This window comes from Bradysia coprophila, unplaced genomic scaffold (assembly GCF_014529535.1).
Source record: "Bradysia coprophila strain Holo2 unplaced genomic scaffold, BU_Bcop_v1 contig_151, whole genome shotgun sequence".
NCBI lineage: Eukaryota > Metazoa > Arthropoda > Insecta > Diptera > Sciaridae > Bradysia > Bradysia coprophila.
Genome location: NW_023503423.1, coordinates 5165985 through 5184106, shown reverse-complemented (window position 1 = coordinate 5184106; position 18122 = coordinate 5165985). Strand labels below are relative to the sequence as shown.

Genomic DNA, 18122 nt, shown 5'->3' with positions numbered 1-18122 from the left:
CTTCTATTGGTCTGGGTCATCAATAGCAAATAGCACATGTCCCAGTATTTGCCCGCGTAGTTTCCCCTTCGGTTTCCAGTCAATGATATTTTGGCGCAAAATTTGAATACGCCATGGCTAATTCAAATTTTTCGCCAAATTATCATGGACTTGGAAGCACTTAATTGACTGAAAAATCCGATAAATCTAAAATTGTCTATTCCCGCAGCTCCCTGCCTAAGATTAGCTGTTTCCAAAAGATAAAAATTGTGCTAGGCTACCCAGCATGGTATGCTGAACACTTTGAAAGAAACCTAATCTACTACTTTCCTTTTGATCTCTTTCCACTTTTGTAGAACATAGAATATCAAAATCTTCGGTTCGTCAACCAAAAATCGATTGGTTTGTCCCACCCAGTGTCCGGCGAAATCATCTATTTATATTATTAACTCTTAAAACCTACGTTTAAGTATAGATTAACGAAATGATTTGCAATTAAGAAAGACAAAGTTCATCGAATAAATAACCGTATAAAAGCTTCAGTTAACATCCAGTCAACCGAGGTAACCCATAATTGAACTGTACGTTTTAAAACAATAATGAAGCATTAGCTTTTTATTGGTCGAACAAAAATAAAAATTTTTGATTAATAACATTGTCCGAATGTTGAAGTTAAGTATGGGCAAAATAATTGTTTTGTTACATATATAAAAAGAGAGTTTCAGTAACACGGACATGTGAGATAGTTGAATGAAATGGCAGAAGGAGGAACAAAAACATTGTGAAGAAGTTAGCTAACAACACAAACAGTCACTGTATTAGCATCCGAAAGAGGCACGCTGTTTAAGAGAAGTTCATTATTTTTTATTAAAAGTAAAAGTCAATTAAAGTGGATCGTAATAAGTACAATTTTCATTATGCGAGTACAATGCAGCATAACAAAATAATATTCGTACAAAAAATGGTTGAACAAAATTTTTATTTTTAGTTTTATTTTCTGTGATATTTTAGCTGGTTAATCAACTGTAATTAATGAATATTTGCTGCTGTGATTGATTATATTCTTCATGAGGAGGTGACTTTTTTCTTCTTATTATTATGCCGGATCCGAGAAATAACAAGATTGCAAGAGAAAATATCGTTAAACTTCAGTTATGAGAGCGCTGCGCAAACAACGACGCTCAAAAGATACGGTCTTATCATCTGCTATAGACAACGACGAGTTCTGAGTCAGAACTTCTAACTAGTGTAGTCTTATATGTTAAAATTATTGAAACTACAGTGGCCGACCCTTCGGGTAAAACGATAAATTAGAATCGACTTCTGTTCACAAAATATTAACAAACTGTGAAAAATTCACAGTTCGTGCTCAAAATAGTTCACATCTGTACTCGAACTGTGTATCATTTATTCACATGTTCTTGGTTTCTGTGCACATTTTGAGTTGTGTACACAGAATGTGAACACTCTGTACACCTGACTTTTTCCGTGTACAGAATGTGAACACTCTGTACACCTGAATTTCTTTTGTAAACAGAATGTGAACACTCTGTGCTCTGGAATTTTAGTGGACGGAATCTTCATTTTTTGGCCAGGTGGCGACTTTCAATTTGTGCACTATTTTAATTCAGCTGTTTGACCAGCTGGTCCATGTAAACAAACAAACTCAGTTAATTTTACAATCAGGAGTTAGATGAAAATGGCAACAGTGGTTTGTTTATTATCGCTAACAATAAAACTGAAGAGAGTGTATTCGTTGTTTTTTGATGCAAATGTATGCGTCGGTTGACATTTCATGCCATGGATGTAAAAGAGTAGAAAGTAACGTCGATAGAACGGCTACTTAAAAAAAACGTCGAATTTGAAAATTTAAATTAAAAAAAAATAAAAATTTTCTATGAAAAGATATTGTTTTGCATGGAAAACATATTTCGTATGGAAAACATGTTTCGAATGATAAACATGTTGCAAATGGGAAACATGTTTCGAATGGAAAATATGTTTCGCATGGGAAACATGTTTCGAATGGAAAATATGTTTTGCAAGGGAAACATGTTTCGAATGGAAAACATGTTTCGTATGGAAAACGCGTTTTGCATGGAAAACACGTTTCGCATGGAAGACATATTTCGAATGGAAAGTACGTTTCGTATGAAAAATATGTTTCGCATGGAAAACATGTTTCACATGTATAACATATTTTGTTTGTAAAACATATTTTGCTCGGAAAACATTTTTTAATTTATTGAACTTTATAAAGTGTTATATGAATAGCTTTCATTTTTTTATTTGAATCTACCTTCTAGTCTCTTTGCGTCCATGGCATTCATGTCATCGAGCTTCTCATTGGTTCTTACTTTTCCTTTGAATCCGATGATTAAACAACTCGTGGTGGTCAAAAGTTTTGGAGAGCATTTGTTTCATAACACAGATTTAAACAGAAAGTTTTTGAAGTTTGGAATTCACCTACTCGTAGATTTTTAGCCCCGTACGAAGTACGAAGGGGCTTATAGGATTACGATGCCGTGTGTAATTGATGGAATTCGAAGCAGACGGTAAGGGCAAAGTGTTTGCCTATGTTCATAGATGACGAATCCGCAATAAAAATTTGGGCCGTCTGTCCGTCTGTCCGTCTGTCCGTCACGTCGATATCTTGAGTAAATCAAATCCGATTTCAAAATTTTTTTTTCCCTGAAAGATAGTCAAAATAGTGAGGCTAAGTTCGAAGATGGGCATATTCGGGTCGGCCCTTCGTGAGTTAGGGCCACCTAAGTGATTTAAGGTCTTTTGGTGATATTTATGGCAAAATAAACGATGGAAATGTAAATGACACGGCAAATGATAGGTATTGTCAATACCAATCCAGGATTTTTTTTTTTTTAAATCGGGTGAGTGGACCGTGAGTTGGGGCTTTAGAAGTGAAAAGCTACTAGGGCCCTATGTGTATTTTACATAGAACTCGAGTAAATTTAATCCGTTTTTCGTAATTTTTGTTTCATTTGGAAGGTAATCGAACGCCGAATAGAAAGTTGTTGAAAAAAAATTAAATTTGGGTCCTTGGACTAAGGCCACTACTAGGGCCCTATGCGTATTTTACATACAACTCGAGTAAATTTCATCCGTTTTTCGTAATTTTTGTTTTATTTGAAAGATAATCGACCACCGAATAGAATGTTGTTGAAAAAAAAAATTTGGGTCCTCGGACTGAGGCCGCTACTAGGGCCCTATGCGTATTTTACATACAACTCGAGTAAATTTCATCCGTTTTTCGTAATTTTTGTTTCATTTGAAAGATAATCGAACACCGAATAGAATGTTGTTGAAAAAAAAATTAAATTTGGGTCCTTGGACTAAGGCCGTTACTAGGGCCCTATGTGTATTTTACATATAACTCGAGCAAATTTCATCCGTTTTTCGTAATTTGTGTTTCATTTGGAAGGTAATCAAAGGCCGAATAGAATGTTGTTGAAAAAAAAATTAAATTTGGGTCCTTGGACTAAGGCCACTACTAGGGCCCTATGCGTATTTTACATACAACTCGAGTAAATTTCATCCGTTTTTCGTAATTTTTGTGTCATTTGGAAGGTAATCAAAGGCCGAATAGAATGTTGTTGAAAAAAAAATTAAATTTGGGTCCTCGGACTAAGGCCGCTACTAGGGCCCTATGCGTATTTTACATACAACTCGAGTAAATTTCATCCGTTTTTCGTAATTTTTGTTTCATTTGAAAGATAATCGAACACCGAATAGAATGTTGTTGAAAAAAAAAAATTGGGTCCTCGGACTGAGGCCGCTACTAGGGCCCTATGCGTATTTTACATACAACTCGAGTAAATTTCATCCGTTTTTCGTAATTTTTGTTTCATTTGAAAGATAATCGAACACCGAATAGAATGTTGTTGAAAAAAAAATTAAATTTGGGTCCTTGGACTAAGGCCGTTACTAGGGCCCTATGTGTATTTTACATATAACTCGAGCAAATTTCATCCGTTTTTCGTAATTTGTGTTTCATTTGGAAGGTAATCAAAGGCCGAATAGAATGTTGTTGAAAAAAAAATTAAATTTGGGTCCTTGGACTAAGGCCACTACTAGGGCCCTATGCGTATTTTACATACAACTCGAGTAAATTTCATCCGTTTTTCGTAATTTTTGTGTCATTTGGAAGGTAATCAAAGGCCGAATAGAATGTTGTTGAAAAAAAAATTAAATTTGGGTCCTTGGACTAAGGCCGTTACTAGGGCCCTATGTGTATTTTACATATAACTCGAGCAAATTTCATCCGTTTTTCGTAATTTGTGTTTCATTTGGAAGGTAATCAAAGGCCGAATAGAATGTTGTTGAAAAAAAATTAAATTTGGGACCTCGGACTAAGGCCGCTACTAGGGCCCTATGTGTATTTTGAATATAACTCTAGCAAATTTCATCCGTTTTTCGTATTTTTTGTTTCATTTGGAAGGTAATCAAAGGCCGAATAGAATGTAGTTGAAAAAAAATTAAATTTGGATCATCGGACTGAGGCCGATACGAGGCCCTATGTGTATTTATACTAAATAAATTTAAATTTTAGGGCTATTTGAAATTTTTGTTTTATTTGAAAGGAACGTCGTACGGGGCTTCGTAATTGCGCTATGCGCAATTTCTAAGATGTACACATTTCATAATAATTTGACTTCAACTACGTTTACGGGTGCAATAGGTCTACGGTCAAAGTAGGGTGACAGACGCACTAGGGTCACGTACGCAATAGATATACGGGTTTGTACGGGGCTCAGTCGCAGCAGACGCTCCGACTGTTCTGATGGCTCGTTTTATACAACAGTCTCAGCATTTAAATTATTTTAATAAGACTACGTCTAAAATGGTTTTAGTCTCTAAACAATCTGAAGATTTACATTATAAAATTTATGTACCAAATTCGGATTGAAACAAATGTTCGATACATTCGACTCATATGAGCCCTCTATTTAGTTGTATTGTTGGCGATAATAAACAAACCTCTGTTGCCATTTTTATCTACTCCTGATTATAAAATTATTTTTTTTGTTTACATGGACCAGCTGGTCGAACAGCTGAATGAAAATAGTGCACAAAATTGAAAGTCCGCCACTGTAATAGATTTTGTAGAATATACGTCAAACAATAGTAGATTATGTAATTGTTTAGAACTTTTTATTTTGTCAGATGTGGCGTTTGCAGCGCTAGCCGAAGGCCAGGGATGCAACCAAACAAGGCAAAAACAATGACTCATTTTCCAGGACTCAGTGAGTAATAGTATATTACTTCCAAGGTTCCAAGTTGTGTATTTGATAAGTGGGGTGTTACAGCCCGACCCGAAGGGGAGATTACGTGATTAGGCAATGTAAATGAAAATGAAACATGCCGTAACACGTAAAAGGTTTTACCGTTATGTACCTAAAGACTTACTATGTTTTAGATAGAGCGACTATTAGGGAGCTTCAATTAATATTTAGTAAAGTCAGATAATGTAACCTCTGTGAGACCTTTTCTTCCCTACATATCTAACGAATTTTGTGCTTCATACTAAATTGTATCCCAGAGCCTAACAGTCAAGGTTTGTAATCTTTCCGATGATATTTACGATAGGTCTGGTCCAAGGTTATTTCACCTGTCGTCCATGGAGACATAATCAACAAAAATTTTGTTGAAGAGCGTTGGGGCTATGGCTCAGTGGATGATCTTTTTTGTTTTCGGCTTGTCGAAAATCGTTTTTGCAGTGCGGTAGAACAAACCTATTGCGTCGACAGATTCCACTTAAGCAAACATCAGTTTTTCCAGTGAACTGTAGACTTGGAATTATTGTGAATTATAGGGAAACTGAGTGAATGTTCATGATTTGCTTACTTAGATTTAGTGAACTTGCTGATACAGTGAATATCCGAATTCAAATCTTACCAAAAAATGTTTCATCAAATGATGAGTAGACGGGAATTGAAAATTTTTAATTATTTTCAAAGATAATGAATTGGAGATTGTTTGCTGTCAGCCCAAAACGATAGTTTGTGTCTTTACTTAGTATATTTATAATCACCAAAGCGTACAATTTGTATAATGAAAGTGTTCGTCGTAAAGATGAGTTTGCATTAATTTTTTTTTAAAATCTCAATCGTATAATGAGTCGGATATTATTTTCAAGTCGAATATTCTCAAACCGTTCGGTTAAATAGTAATTTATGCATTTTTATTACGATACAAATTGCATAGCATCTGTAACCGGATAATTATTATTTCGGGAATTAGCATAAGTAATTGTAAATGGATCCAATTCGAAAAGATTTATTTTCGTGTAATTAGCCATGTAACATTCATAGAAAGAAGCAAAAAAAAGGAATCTTGTTTTAAGAAAGTGGTACAAGTGAAGCATTCAAAAATAACCATTTCTCCACACACATCCTCAAATCAGGTGTACCTCAGTTTCAGATGGTTGACTTACATAACGTCAGAGTTTATTCACACTGAAAATCGATTCAATTGATTGAAATAAAATGTTTAATAAAACTCACCAGTCACGAATTGTATTTTCATTGATGATTTTTACGCATCTCAACTTTCAAACGAAGCATACCAAATTCAACATGTCTTCAGTTTTAGACGTTAAGATTTGTGATAGGAATGAGCTCAAGCTTAGTTTTATAAATGTCGTCACCGAGTTTAATTCAGAGATCTAATCTTAGTGGATGCATCATATGTTTTCTTAGACACTTACGTATTAGAAATGTAATCGAAATGGTTTCAGTACAGGAGATGTCAGTGAAATTTAGTCATGAATTTGCTTCAGCTGGTCCACTCAAACAGACAAAACTGCTGAATCTTGTCCATAAGGGTGACTGAAAAGGCATTTATGACGGAGAGTACTACCGCGCAACGCTACACCATCGTCTAATACAATTGACAATTGACATGCAATAAGCTCTTAGTATTAGTGATACCAACACAGGTTCTTTTGTCCACTAATATTCAACTTATGCTTAAGCTGCGAGCGCACTTACACCGTTTAGCTCTCCGTTTACGTTTTAACAATGGAAAGTGGGAGGAGCTTCCATTGTTCACTCGTAAACGGAGTGCTAAACGGCGTAAGTGCGCTCGCAGCCTTAGTTTCCTCTTTCCAAAAAGTACTCCGTGTGAGAGACAAAATTGAATTTTTTCAAATTTTGCTTTGTTTATTTGACAGCTCGCTCTCTCACGGCTCTCTTACGGAGCACTTTTTGTTGAGTGGAGTGGGCACTTTATGCTACAAATGCGCGCTCGTCACTGAGCTAACGGAAAAGTGATTCCAAAAATTGTTATTCTTTTTTACAAATGCTAACAAATCCCCTTCATGATTTCCTTTTTGTTTTTGAAATTTTATCCAATAAAATATAGAAACAAAACTCATGCGCCCACTGTGAGTACACTAACAGATTTTTTTTTGGTTCTCCAATCATAAAACTCATCCTTGTTTTCTGCGCTATACCATTTATTAACTCTTGGTAACTCTCACAAAACTCTTGTTCACTCGCACATGGCTCTAGGAACATCCCAAATCTCTTTGGTTTGCTCCTCGGACGAAACTCAGCATTAACTGCAACAGATACTATCTCAGTGACATAGTATAGATTGGCTCTCCATAGAAATTTAACTGAAGCAAAAGTTCGCTGAACAAAACATCATGGCCCTAAGTTAGTGAAGGGCCGTGACGCAAGTCCGTTCACACTGAAAAATTTGACACAAATTTTTTCCGCAGGACTGAGAGACTTTTTGACTTTTCCCCCTTTGCTCCTACTACCCCAAAGTATTTTATTCGTAGTCTGGGCGTCCATACGAGTTCAACGAGCTATCACACGCCTCATACGGTTAAGATGTGGCCGAGATATTAAATTTCAAAACTTGAAAATCAGTCAAAAACACTCAAAAGAGTAAAAGTGACGCAAGTCCCTGTGCATACTTCCAAAACAACTGATATCGCTGGAGGTGACGCATTCTGCGCTTGTACGCAAAAACTGTAACAGCAAAAATTTGACCAAAGAAATTCTAGAAACAAAATTTTACCAATAAAATTTTGCGTCACAAGTGGCAGATGTTGAGGAAAGTACTTTTAAGAAATTTTTTAAAATAGGCAATACGCCCTAATACGTCCGAATCATCTGCCACTTTGTGACGCAAAATTTTATTGGTAAAATTTTGTTTTTAGAATTTCTTTGGTCAAATTTTTGCTGTTACAGTTTTTGCGTACAAGCGCAGAATGCGTCACCTCCAGCGATATCAGTTGTTTTGGAAGTATGCACAAGGACTTGCGTCACTTTTACTCTTTTGAGTGTTTTTGACTGATATCAGTTCTTTTGGAAGAATTAGTAAGGTGGAAGCAAAATAAAATGATCAAGTCTGAAAAATGTTGAAAAATTTTAAAAGTTTTTTAAAATTGAAAAATTTTAAAAATTTTAAAAAATTTAAAAAATTTTAAAATTTAAAAAATTTTAAAATTTGAAAAATTTTAAAATTTGAAAAATTTGAAAATTTGGAAAATTTGAAAATTTAAAAAGTTTGAAATTTTAAAAAATTTAAAAAATTAAAAAAAAAATTAAAAATTTGAAAAATTTGAAAAATGTAAAAAACTTTAAAAATTTAAAAATTTTTAAAAAGAATCATAAAACTTACTGACATATTTCCGGCCAAGACATTCTTTAAATTGATTTCGTACATGAAGCCATGATGGCTCTTTTTTTGTCAAATGGAGAAAAATGTAGCCCACAACCAGATCTACATTTTTCTCCATTTGACCAAAAATGAGCCATCATGGCTTCATGGTGTAAAATCGATTTAAAGAATGTCTTGGCCGGAAATATGTCATTAAGTTTTATGATTCTTTTGAAAAATTTAAAAAATTTTGAAAAATTTAAAAAATTTAAAAATTTTTGAAAAATTTAAAAAATTTAAAAAATTTTAAAAAATTTAAAAATTTTTGAAAAATTTAAAAAATTTAAAAAATTTAAAAAATTTAAAAATTTAAAAATTACTAAATTTAGGAAAAAAATTGAGCAGAGCTCACCAAAAGCGATAAAAATTTGTTCTACCATACCCACACACACACACCTAAAGATGTTCTTATATGGGGCCTATATGGGAACTTCGAGGAGCCCTAGCTCCGAAACGAGGCCGGTTCCCCCTAATTTTTTTTTCTGGAATGTCTTAGAATGACTACTAGAATCTACTCCCAAAATTTCAACAAAATCTAAAGAAGACTTTAGAAGATAGGAAACATGGACGGACGGACGGACTAACAAAGTAACGTAGGATTTTTTCATTTCGTTTAAAGTACTGAAATTGACCAAAATGTATGGAAATGGTGCTTCTTGGAAGATTTTTTGCGTGGCCAAATTTTAAGCTGCAAGAACGTGTGATAGCTCGTTGAACTCGTACGGACGCCTAGTTTTTTTTAATGGTAATTTAAAGTCATTTGTATTTGAATTGTAGAACTTTAATATTTGCTGTATATATGGTTCTGCAGTCTACGACAAATTTTTTTTTTTTATTTTTTTCTAGTAATAGGACTTGCGTCACGGGCGCTATGCTAACGCGCGCCCACGATTTGTAGAGATTTGTATGAAAAAATGGACTGCCACTTGTGACGCAATTTTTTTTGTTATAATTTTCTTCCTAAAATTTTACTGGTCAGATTTTTGTTGATAAAACTTTCACGTACTTTACTCATCAGCTGCCATTTGTGACGCATATATTTTTGAGTGTCGAATCTGTAAGCGTCGCCTACACCGATATCAGTTCTTTTGTAAGTGGATAACAGGACTTGCGTCACACCTCCACTGTAAGTGGTTTTGGGCGATACATAATATGCATAAAATTTCATGAATACATTTACATTTATGGTACGTGAACGTTTTCTCCACTTTTGCTATCAAAAACATACCAGCACGGCCAGTCTATACTTACTATGTCATTGTACTATCTTCAATCAATATTTAATATACCAAGAATATCTGTGAAGAACTCAATTTCTAAACCACAATACGTCTAAATTAATACAAGAAAAGGTCACCTAATTTTCTCATTTTTTATCCAATTGGATTAATTGGAAATGGAATGTTGATTGATTCTCTAATTTTTGTGTAAAGTTAACCGCTGATGCGTGAAACCAATTTCAATTGAATCAATTTTTTACTTCAACAAAAACATCGAACTTATTCGTTTTTGTAAATGTATGTTAATTCCATCGATATGTTTTACCTGAGAAAAATTTCGTTGAAGTCAGCATGGTGACATTCCAGAAACGGCAAATCATCTGTTAACGACAGCAACGTCGAAACTGAGCGATGTCATCGTAACGTGCAGTCTTTTATAGTTAAAATGCATGCTTACAATGAAGTAAAATATTTTGCACTAGACGATACTTTGAACAGCAGAAGTAACAGAATTACTGATTTATTATTGACTTTATTAAGAGCAGTTGACCCTCTAATAGTCTAAATTAAGGCGGAAAATATTCGTTTTTTGATGACTACAAATTTGCAAAGGGTCCACTGCTCCAAAATTTTTGTAGTATATAACAGACCAGAAACCGGAAAAAGACGAATTCCTAGATCAGGGCAAAAGTAAATTAACAACAAAACAATTCGGTTTATTTAACAACAAACAAGGAAATAAAATTAATCGCCAGTAATAACACAAACAAGATTTAATTAACATTTCGAGGGCAAACCGAATAAATTACAGAGTGGAGTGGAAATGCTCACTTCATAATCTCTTTAGGGGACTATCTAATATACGACTGTAAGGCTTGATTATCAGACTATAGTTTCACTTTGTGAGAGTATTGTTATGCAATTACGCCCGTCTCATTTTGTAAGCGTTTTCCGACTGAATCGGAATGTACTCATTTGTGTTCAAGCTCATATCGACTGGCGAATCGACTAACTGAATACCCGCATGCGGTCGAAAGTAAGAAACGACCGGCGATGAATAACCACCAATTGGATTTTGATACGACTGGTAATTGTGGGAAGATGATGGTGACGATTGTGTTCCATATGTTGATTGTGTGGGCGCATATGTCGATTGGACGGCTCCATATGCCGGCTGTGCGGGTCCATATGTTGATGACGCGGATGCATATTGGGCGGATGTTGGTTGTGTAGTCGGCTGTCCATTATACTGTGGTAACTGAGTTATGTATGGGCTGATTGGAACAATTAATGGTCTTGTGGGAATCAGTTGTAAGTATTGTATGCCACCGGATTGTTGATTTTGAGGCAGATACTGCATAAGAACTGGAGTTGGTCCAGCTATTTGTTGGAAGAGAACACACTTAAACATTTCGTTTCAAAGTTTATGCATTTTGAGTCCCTAACCTGCTTGCTGTCCATTCACCGAAATGATATAGCCGTTCTGTGGTGTCGATGAAGGCGCCGCAGCCGACTGGATGTGATTGTAAACTGTACTGTGCGGTTGGCCGGTATTGCTATAATCTTGTTTTATGTTGTACAACTGTTGTGACGGTTGCTGATTTTGCAACTGAGATTGTTGTTTCGCTTGTCCATCTTGACTGGATGCTATTGAATTTAGTGGTGAAGGTGAACTCGATTGACGAACATTCTTCCGGGACTCTGATACCATCAAATCGGAAGTCGTTGCATTAGCGAATGTGATAGCACCTAGCAGCGTTAAAGTTGTCTATGAAAGTAAATGGGATGGAGAGTAAAGTGAATGGAGGTTGTCAATATGCTCGTAAAAAGAACAAATGATTTTTTAGGATGGAAAATCCAAGTGTTCGTGTTAGCGTAATCTAATTTATGGCGGTGTTTCTGATACAGGGCACGTCAGTGAAATTAAGACATGAATTTGCTTCAGCTGTTTTTCTGCTGGTCCACTCATACAGACATGGTCGTACTGGCTACTTGACGGCCAATCGGATTTTCTGTGAAGCTTCAGCAAAAAAAAAAATGTACCTTCCTTAGCAGCACGTAAAAAGTCAAAGGCACAACGAGCTCCGTCAGAGCGTCAGATGTGGCCAGTGGACAAAGTTCGTCGACAAATGATTTTCCAAAAGAAAGTCCTCTGAGGATGCTCTACGATTTTAAGAGGATTTTCTTAACCATTTTTGTTGCGTTTTCACCGATTTCACAGGTTATGGGCCCAGGACATGGAGAGGAAGGAGGAAAATTGTAAATAAAGTTTTGGAATCGAAATGAAAGTGAATCGAAAACAGTAGTTGGGCTGTTCCAGTGATGTTAGAGTTCACAAAAAAAAAGTCAATAACAGTTGGGTTATTGCCGGCAGCAGTTGGGCTGTCGTACATGAACGAGTAGTCAATAACAGTTGGGTTATTGCCGACAATAGTTAGGTTGTCGTATCAGAATTGAGAGTCGATAATAGAGGGCTATAGCCGACGACAGTGGGTCGTCGTCAACCGAATCAAAAGTCGATAGTAGAGGGCTATCGCCAACAGCAGTTGGGCTGTTGTATCCGCACCAAAAGTCGGCAGCAATTAAGCTGTCGCTAATAGCAGTTGGGCTATTACATCTGAACCGAAAATCGATAATGGAGGACTATCGTCGATGGCAGTGGGTCATCGCCAACCGAACCAAAATCGATAGTGGAGGGCTATCGTCGATGACAGTGGGTCGTCGCAATCCGAAACCGAAGTCGGCAACAGTGGGTTGTCGCAAGTCAATGAGTGAGTTAATTCGTACGAACGAGAAGTCGGTGGCAGTAGGTCATCGCCAATAGCAGTGGGCTATCGTCATCAAACAAATCCAAACCGGTAGCAGTGGGCTATCGTAATCAAAGTCGATGACAGTGGGTCATTAACGATAGTAGTGGGCTATCGTATCAAGCAAAATAACAATCAGAAGCATATGTTTGTTAACAACTAAATCGAATTGTTGAATTGACGGCGACGGCATTTGGGTGAATCATAATCAGTTGTCAATAGAAAGAAATTGCTACCGCCAGCATCGCAATGAATTGAGACGAATGAAAATGCGGTCAAGCATTCAAAAACGGCAGAAATGTTGAATTCACATGTTGATGGAATCGTGTAGATCACGATTCGGTTACTAGTGAACAATTCTAAATTTATAGATCGGAGTGACTCAAGGGAGTGCTAAGATTTATCAAATTAAGGGGGTGTGTTGATTTATCAATTTGATAGAATCATAGTCACCGGTAATTCGAATCTAATCTAGTGATCGAAGTAAAGAGAAATCATCTTTAGGTTGCATGGGCCCAGAAACAAAGAAATTTGTCACGATATTAGGATCTTTGATGAAAAAAGCATCAGGGGAAAGGCGTTCAACAGATTATTTATTGCAAAGAATTTCAATTGCTATTCAAAGAGGAAACGCAGCATGTATTCTTGGAACGTTGGGAAGGAATAGAGTGGACGATTTTTATTTATTTTTATTTCTGTTTTTGAAAAGATCGTTTTTTTACTAGCTGTGCAATTCGAGCAGTCTTTTTTTTCGCTTATCTTAAAATAAATTATTTTGAAGGATTTTCTTTTCGCCTTTTGAGGATTTCCATCGATTTTCTTTAGTTTTCTGATCAAACGATTTTCAAAAATTTTCAAAGGATTTTCTACAGTTTTTTATTGGTTGAAAAATGATTTTCCACGTTTATCAGCCCAAATATTTGAAATAGTTCACGCACGTTCATGGTAATAGTAAAACTTTATAAACACGCAAAAGCACTATTGTTTGTATGAGTGGACTTATCATCTGCGGTAAATTCCTATCTAAATTTCACTGAGGTCCCCTGTTCATTATTTAACTAAAAAAGCAACACAATCTCCAATTGAAGCACTTCAAGCAAAAGTGATCACAGTCGACGGCTGTCAAATAGAGTACTATTTTGTATGAAATTTTTTACAGTGTGTCATTGTTGTTTGATACACTGTCCAGTTTCAGTACTCTATTTAGAGTGCCGCTCATGTTTGAAGTGCGTTGCTCCAATACGAAGAGTTTTAGTTCCTCACATTCATTTTTTCTGAATCAATATTTTAGCTCTTAACTTACCAGAACTTTCATCTTATATCCCAAGTTTCGTTGGACAAATTACGTAAATATTCTCTCGCACAGTCTACATACGAAATAAAGGATAAATTTAGTTCATTAAGATAAAAAATTGAATTAAAAAACTAAAATTACTTCAATCCCAAAAACCAATATTGAAACTTAAACACAAACTCGACCACTCAATCAATCGACCACAATGATTTGATTTTCACAAAACAAATGAAAAATTGCAAATCCGACCACTGTCTTTTATATAAAGCACTGAACTTGAACTAGTTTGTAGTGATATTAACATCCATAAAAGAAATGCAGTTTTTTTTTCTACTTGTAACATTGGTGTGTTTAGAAATTGCCAAAGAAATACAAAAGACTAGCGTACGTGCGCAGCGAAAAAAAAGAGTTTTAATCAAGGAAAATTGTGCGAAAAGAGCGAGAAAACTGTTGGAAACGATATTCAAAGTGTAAGTGCATCAAATCAAGTGTGTGATTATCTACCACCACTATTATTTGTTTGATCTGATGATTTGCTTGGGTGCAATAAACGTGTAATGTTTTCATGCAATTGAATCAAACGTTGGATGAAACGTTGGCTGCCTTCAGGACCGAACTGATGGAAACCACGCACTACAGAGAATCGCTAATGTAGAAAAAAAAATGTGAAATGTGCACGACGACTGGCTAGTTCGGGCCTGATGTCATTGAACAGGTATTACTGTATATATCTACTATGCTAATCGACTGTTAAATACAGGAACATGGTCCGGTCCATCCTCTTTTGCTTTCTAGAAAAAAGTGTCTGAAGATTCTGCATCAATGGTTGAAACAACTCTGTGATGCTACCTACTTAAGATCATATAGTTTAGTTAAAATGTAGTCTGTGGCTTCTTTGCTTTGATTTTAGTTATAAGAAGAAAATCTGGGAAAAAATATTTGAAAAGAGTTATATCAACCAGAACGTCTGCGAAGTAAATCACTGAGAACAACAAGAAATAATTTGCACTTATTCGACTGAACAATTCCACACCGCAATTACAGGTAATTTGATATCAAAATAAAAAAAATTGAATCGCAAAAAGAAATGCGAAAATGGAATCGCGCAAAGAAATAAAAATAACATTTTAAGTGTTGTATGTCGTCTTTTGGCTCTCGTATCGATTTCGATTACACAACAGACATAAATGTCATCAATAAAATGCTTTCTCTTTCAGATTAAAAATGACCAATCCTTCGAGTGTATCTTTTCCACCGAAAAATATTGATTCACTTTTGTATTAAATTACCATTTATACTTTAACAGTTTAACATTATCTCATGTTACCCTTTGAAAATATTGCTTGAAGTACAGGAGCTTTACCATACCGTCACTTTTTTTTGTATCATGAAAAATTTCAATTCCGTAACCAGACATTGATATTGCTTGATGCTCAAAGTGAGTTCTCATGCATGCTAAAATGCTTTTTTTTAACGAATTGCAGAATAGAATCCCTTTAACATAAGTTAGGAATTAGCAAGGTTGCGATCGCTAACGATTTTTATTAGCGACGCTAACGCTAACGCTAATTTCGAAAAATGTTAGCGACGCTAAACTTATTCGCTAACCGAAAAAAAGTTAGCGCGCTAGTAGCGGCCGCTAATAGCGATCGTTAATGTTTCGCTAAAAGATCTCATGAATAAGACGATTTCTTAATTTAAATTTTTTTTAAACATTTTTAATCATGCTGAACATGATGAAATCTCAATAATTTTTTAAATTTTGCTTTTGATGAACTTTAATTGCATTTTGTTCAATCGTTTTTTGAGGAAAACTTATTAGATTTTATGATTATGTTGAAGATTTATGTTGAAGCTTACCTTTTTACGGAAGTTGCAAAAGATTGAGTATAGTAGCTATTTGCATACTAGTGATGAACAATTAGAAAGTCAAGCTTTCATGTGAATTTTGTTAATCAAAAGCATGAAAAGTAATTTACACGATTGCGAGTTGGAGTTGGTGTAATACATGAAATTTCATAAACTTTTAACGGACTTTGAATGTGAAGTACATTTCATAACTCGATTTTTCAACGCTTCACTTCTAGTTATGCAAATAACAATTCTAATAATTCAATATTAAATTGTTCAATACCTAGAATGTTCTATTTTTCATTAGCGAAGTGATTAGCGATCAGCGAAAAAATATTCGCTAATGATATTCTAGCGAGCGCTAACGCTAGTAGCGACAAATTTTGAAAATAAGCGTCGCTATTAGCGGCGCTAGTAGCGTCGCTAATGACTAGCGACGCTAGTGCAACCTTGGGAATTAGTATGTTGTGTTACAAGTATTGTAATGTTCATTTTTTCAGCACTAGACCCAAGTTTTCCTTACGAGCGGAGCGAGTAAGGAAAATTGGGTCGTGTGCTGAAAAAATCTCATTACAATACGTGTAACACATCATGCTTTGTGCCAACCGAGAATTGAAATAGACAAGAGCACAAAAAATCATAATTTTCATTGTAAACAATCACTCTTCAAATTTGATCGATCACATTGCTTTGCATTCTCTGAAACGAATGCTGTAACAACTCACACAAATTCCATTTCAACACTGCTTTGAGTGTTGTAATATCACATCAAACGGGTGCTGAAATAAGTCACTTTACAACACTAAAATGAGTGCTGAAAAGGGTCGTATTTCAATTCTCGGTGGCACAAAACTAATTTATCTCCTGTAATGTCATAATATTCACAATTTGAGTGTCACTTTTAAAATCAAAATGGGCTAGATTTAAACACGTCATTCACAGAACGTACGTTTATTAACTGAAAATTTCGATACATCGTCATTTGCGCACGGAAAACGTCGATAATTTCTCATTTATTCACTGAAAATTGACAAATTCGTGACAGTATACTAGATGTGTGTTTTATTTGTGGGGAATATGAATGAGTGACGGCGTCATGGCGTGTTTATGTTTCAGTTTGATTTTTTAAATTTGGTTTTTATGGTGATTATGACATTACAGGAGATAAAACCTTGTTCCTAACACGGTAGTAAATGGGGGCTTTGCGCACACGATGTGTTGCCGAACTCGCTTCGCTCGTATCGGCAATCTCACATCTAGTGCGCAAAACAATCCCATTTATTACCTTATTATGAAAATAGCTATTTCCTAACTAGTGTTAGAATATCACGACTTCAGCGCGTAATCCCAATGTCGAAGATAACTAGTGTTATACTTGTGGGTGTGGGGTGTTCTTTCGAAAAACTGTCTACCTTAATCAGACCTCTTTTTTGGTGGAGTCATTTTATGTGCCTGGAAAGGAATTTAATCCGAGAATTCAACATTTTACAATATTCCCATTGGCTATGAGGGGTCGGAAGTGTTGTAAGCATTTCAGTAGCTGCATCGCTTCAAAATAAAATCTTTACTGATTCTTCGAGTAGATATCATATTAGGGAGATTGCGATATTCACTTATTATAGGTTTCTATTCCGCAAAGCGAACCAGCATTTTTTTAGAATTATAAAAATTAGTTTAGGCGTCGTGAGCGAGGCATTTCTTCAAATGCTCGAATGCGTTGGTTAGAACAGTAAAAAAGGTGTACAAAAAGGCTAGGATTAACGACGACAGACGCTATTAACAGTCTTTTTTTGTTTTTTGTAGGTAAATGAAGTGTTAGAAATTCACTAATGTAGTCAAATTTACCAATTTTTTCCATGAGAAATTTGTGTGAGAAAACACCTGATTTTTGACCTTCGATCACCTCCTAGTGATTTCATGTGTTTTCATACACCGCATTAACTCAAAAGCGCAGAGTGTAAGTCGAGACTTCACATTGAATTATTGAATTTCCAGCTGTGGGTTTGAAATTCAACGGCAACATCATGTGATTCTATTCATCAGATTGTTGACCACAATAACAATATTTGATTGAATCTGCACGGAAAATCCGTGAATTTCGATAAAGGCTGTGTAACTTATAATATAGCTGTAGTTTTTATAATATAGCTGCAAGACTTATAAAAATATAGCTACTAAACGCATATTCTGTTAATGTTATTTACATGTAATATGAGTTACACAACTATATTATGGATTACAGAGCTACATTATGCACCGTGGACATATTTTATAGCTAGG

At 35.3% G+C, this 18122-nt stretch overlaps 1 protein-coding gene and 1 long non-coding RNA gene across 2 annotated transcripts; one reads left to right on the top strand and one right to left on the bottom strand.

Moving 5' to 3' along the window:
• Nucleotides 1-10585: 10585 nt before the first annotated feature.
• On the bottom strand, nucleotides 10586-14290 carry LOC119074663 (DNA-directed RNA polymerase II subunit rpb1). The gene is made up of 4 exons (XM_037180944.1): nucleotides 14133-14290; nucleotides 14001-14064; nucleotides 11337-11658; nucleotides 10586-11270 (listed from the first exon to the last, which is right to left on the bottom strand). The coding sequence occupies exons 2-4, from the start codon at nucleotides 14010-14012 to the stop codon at nucleotides 10813-10815; spliced, it is 792 nt and encodes a 263-aa protein (XP_037036839.1). The 5' UTR covers nucleotides 14013-14064; nucleotides 14133-14290; the 3' UTR covers nucleotides 10586-10812.
• Nucleotides 12419-14611, top strand: LOC119074737. The gene is made up of 3 exons (XR_005087239.1): nucleotides 12419-12610; nucleotides 13069-13074; nucleotides 14601-14611. It is a non-coding gene; the product is annotated as an uncharacterized LOC119074737 (long non-coding RNA).
• Nucleotides 14612-18122: the final 3511 nt, after the last annotated feature.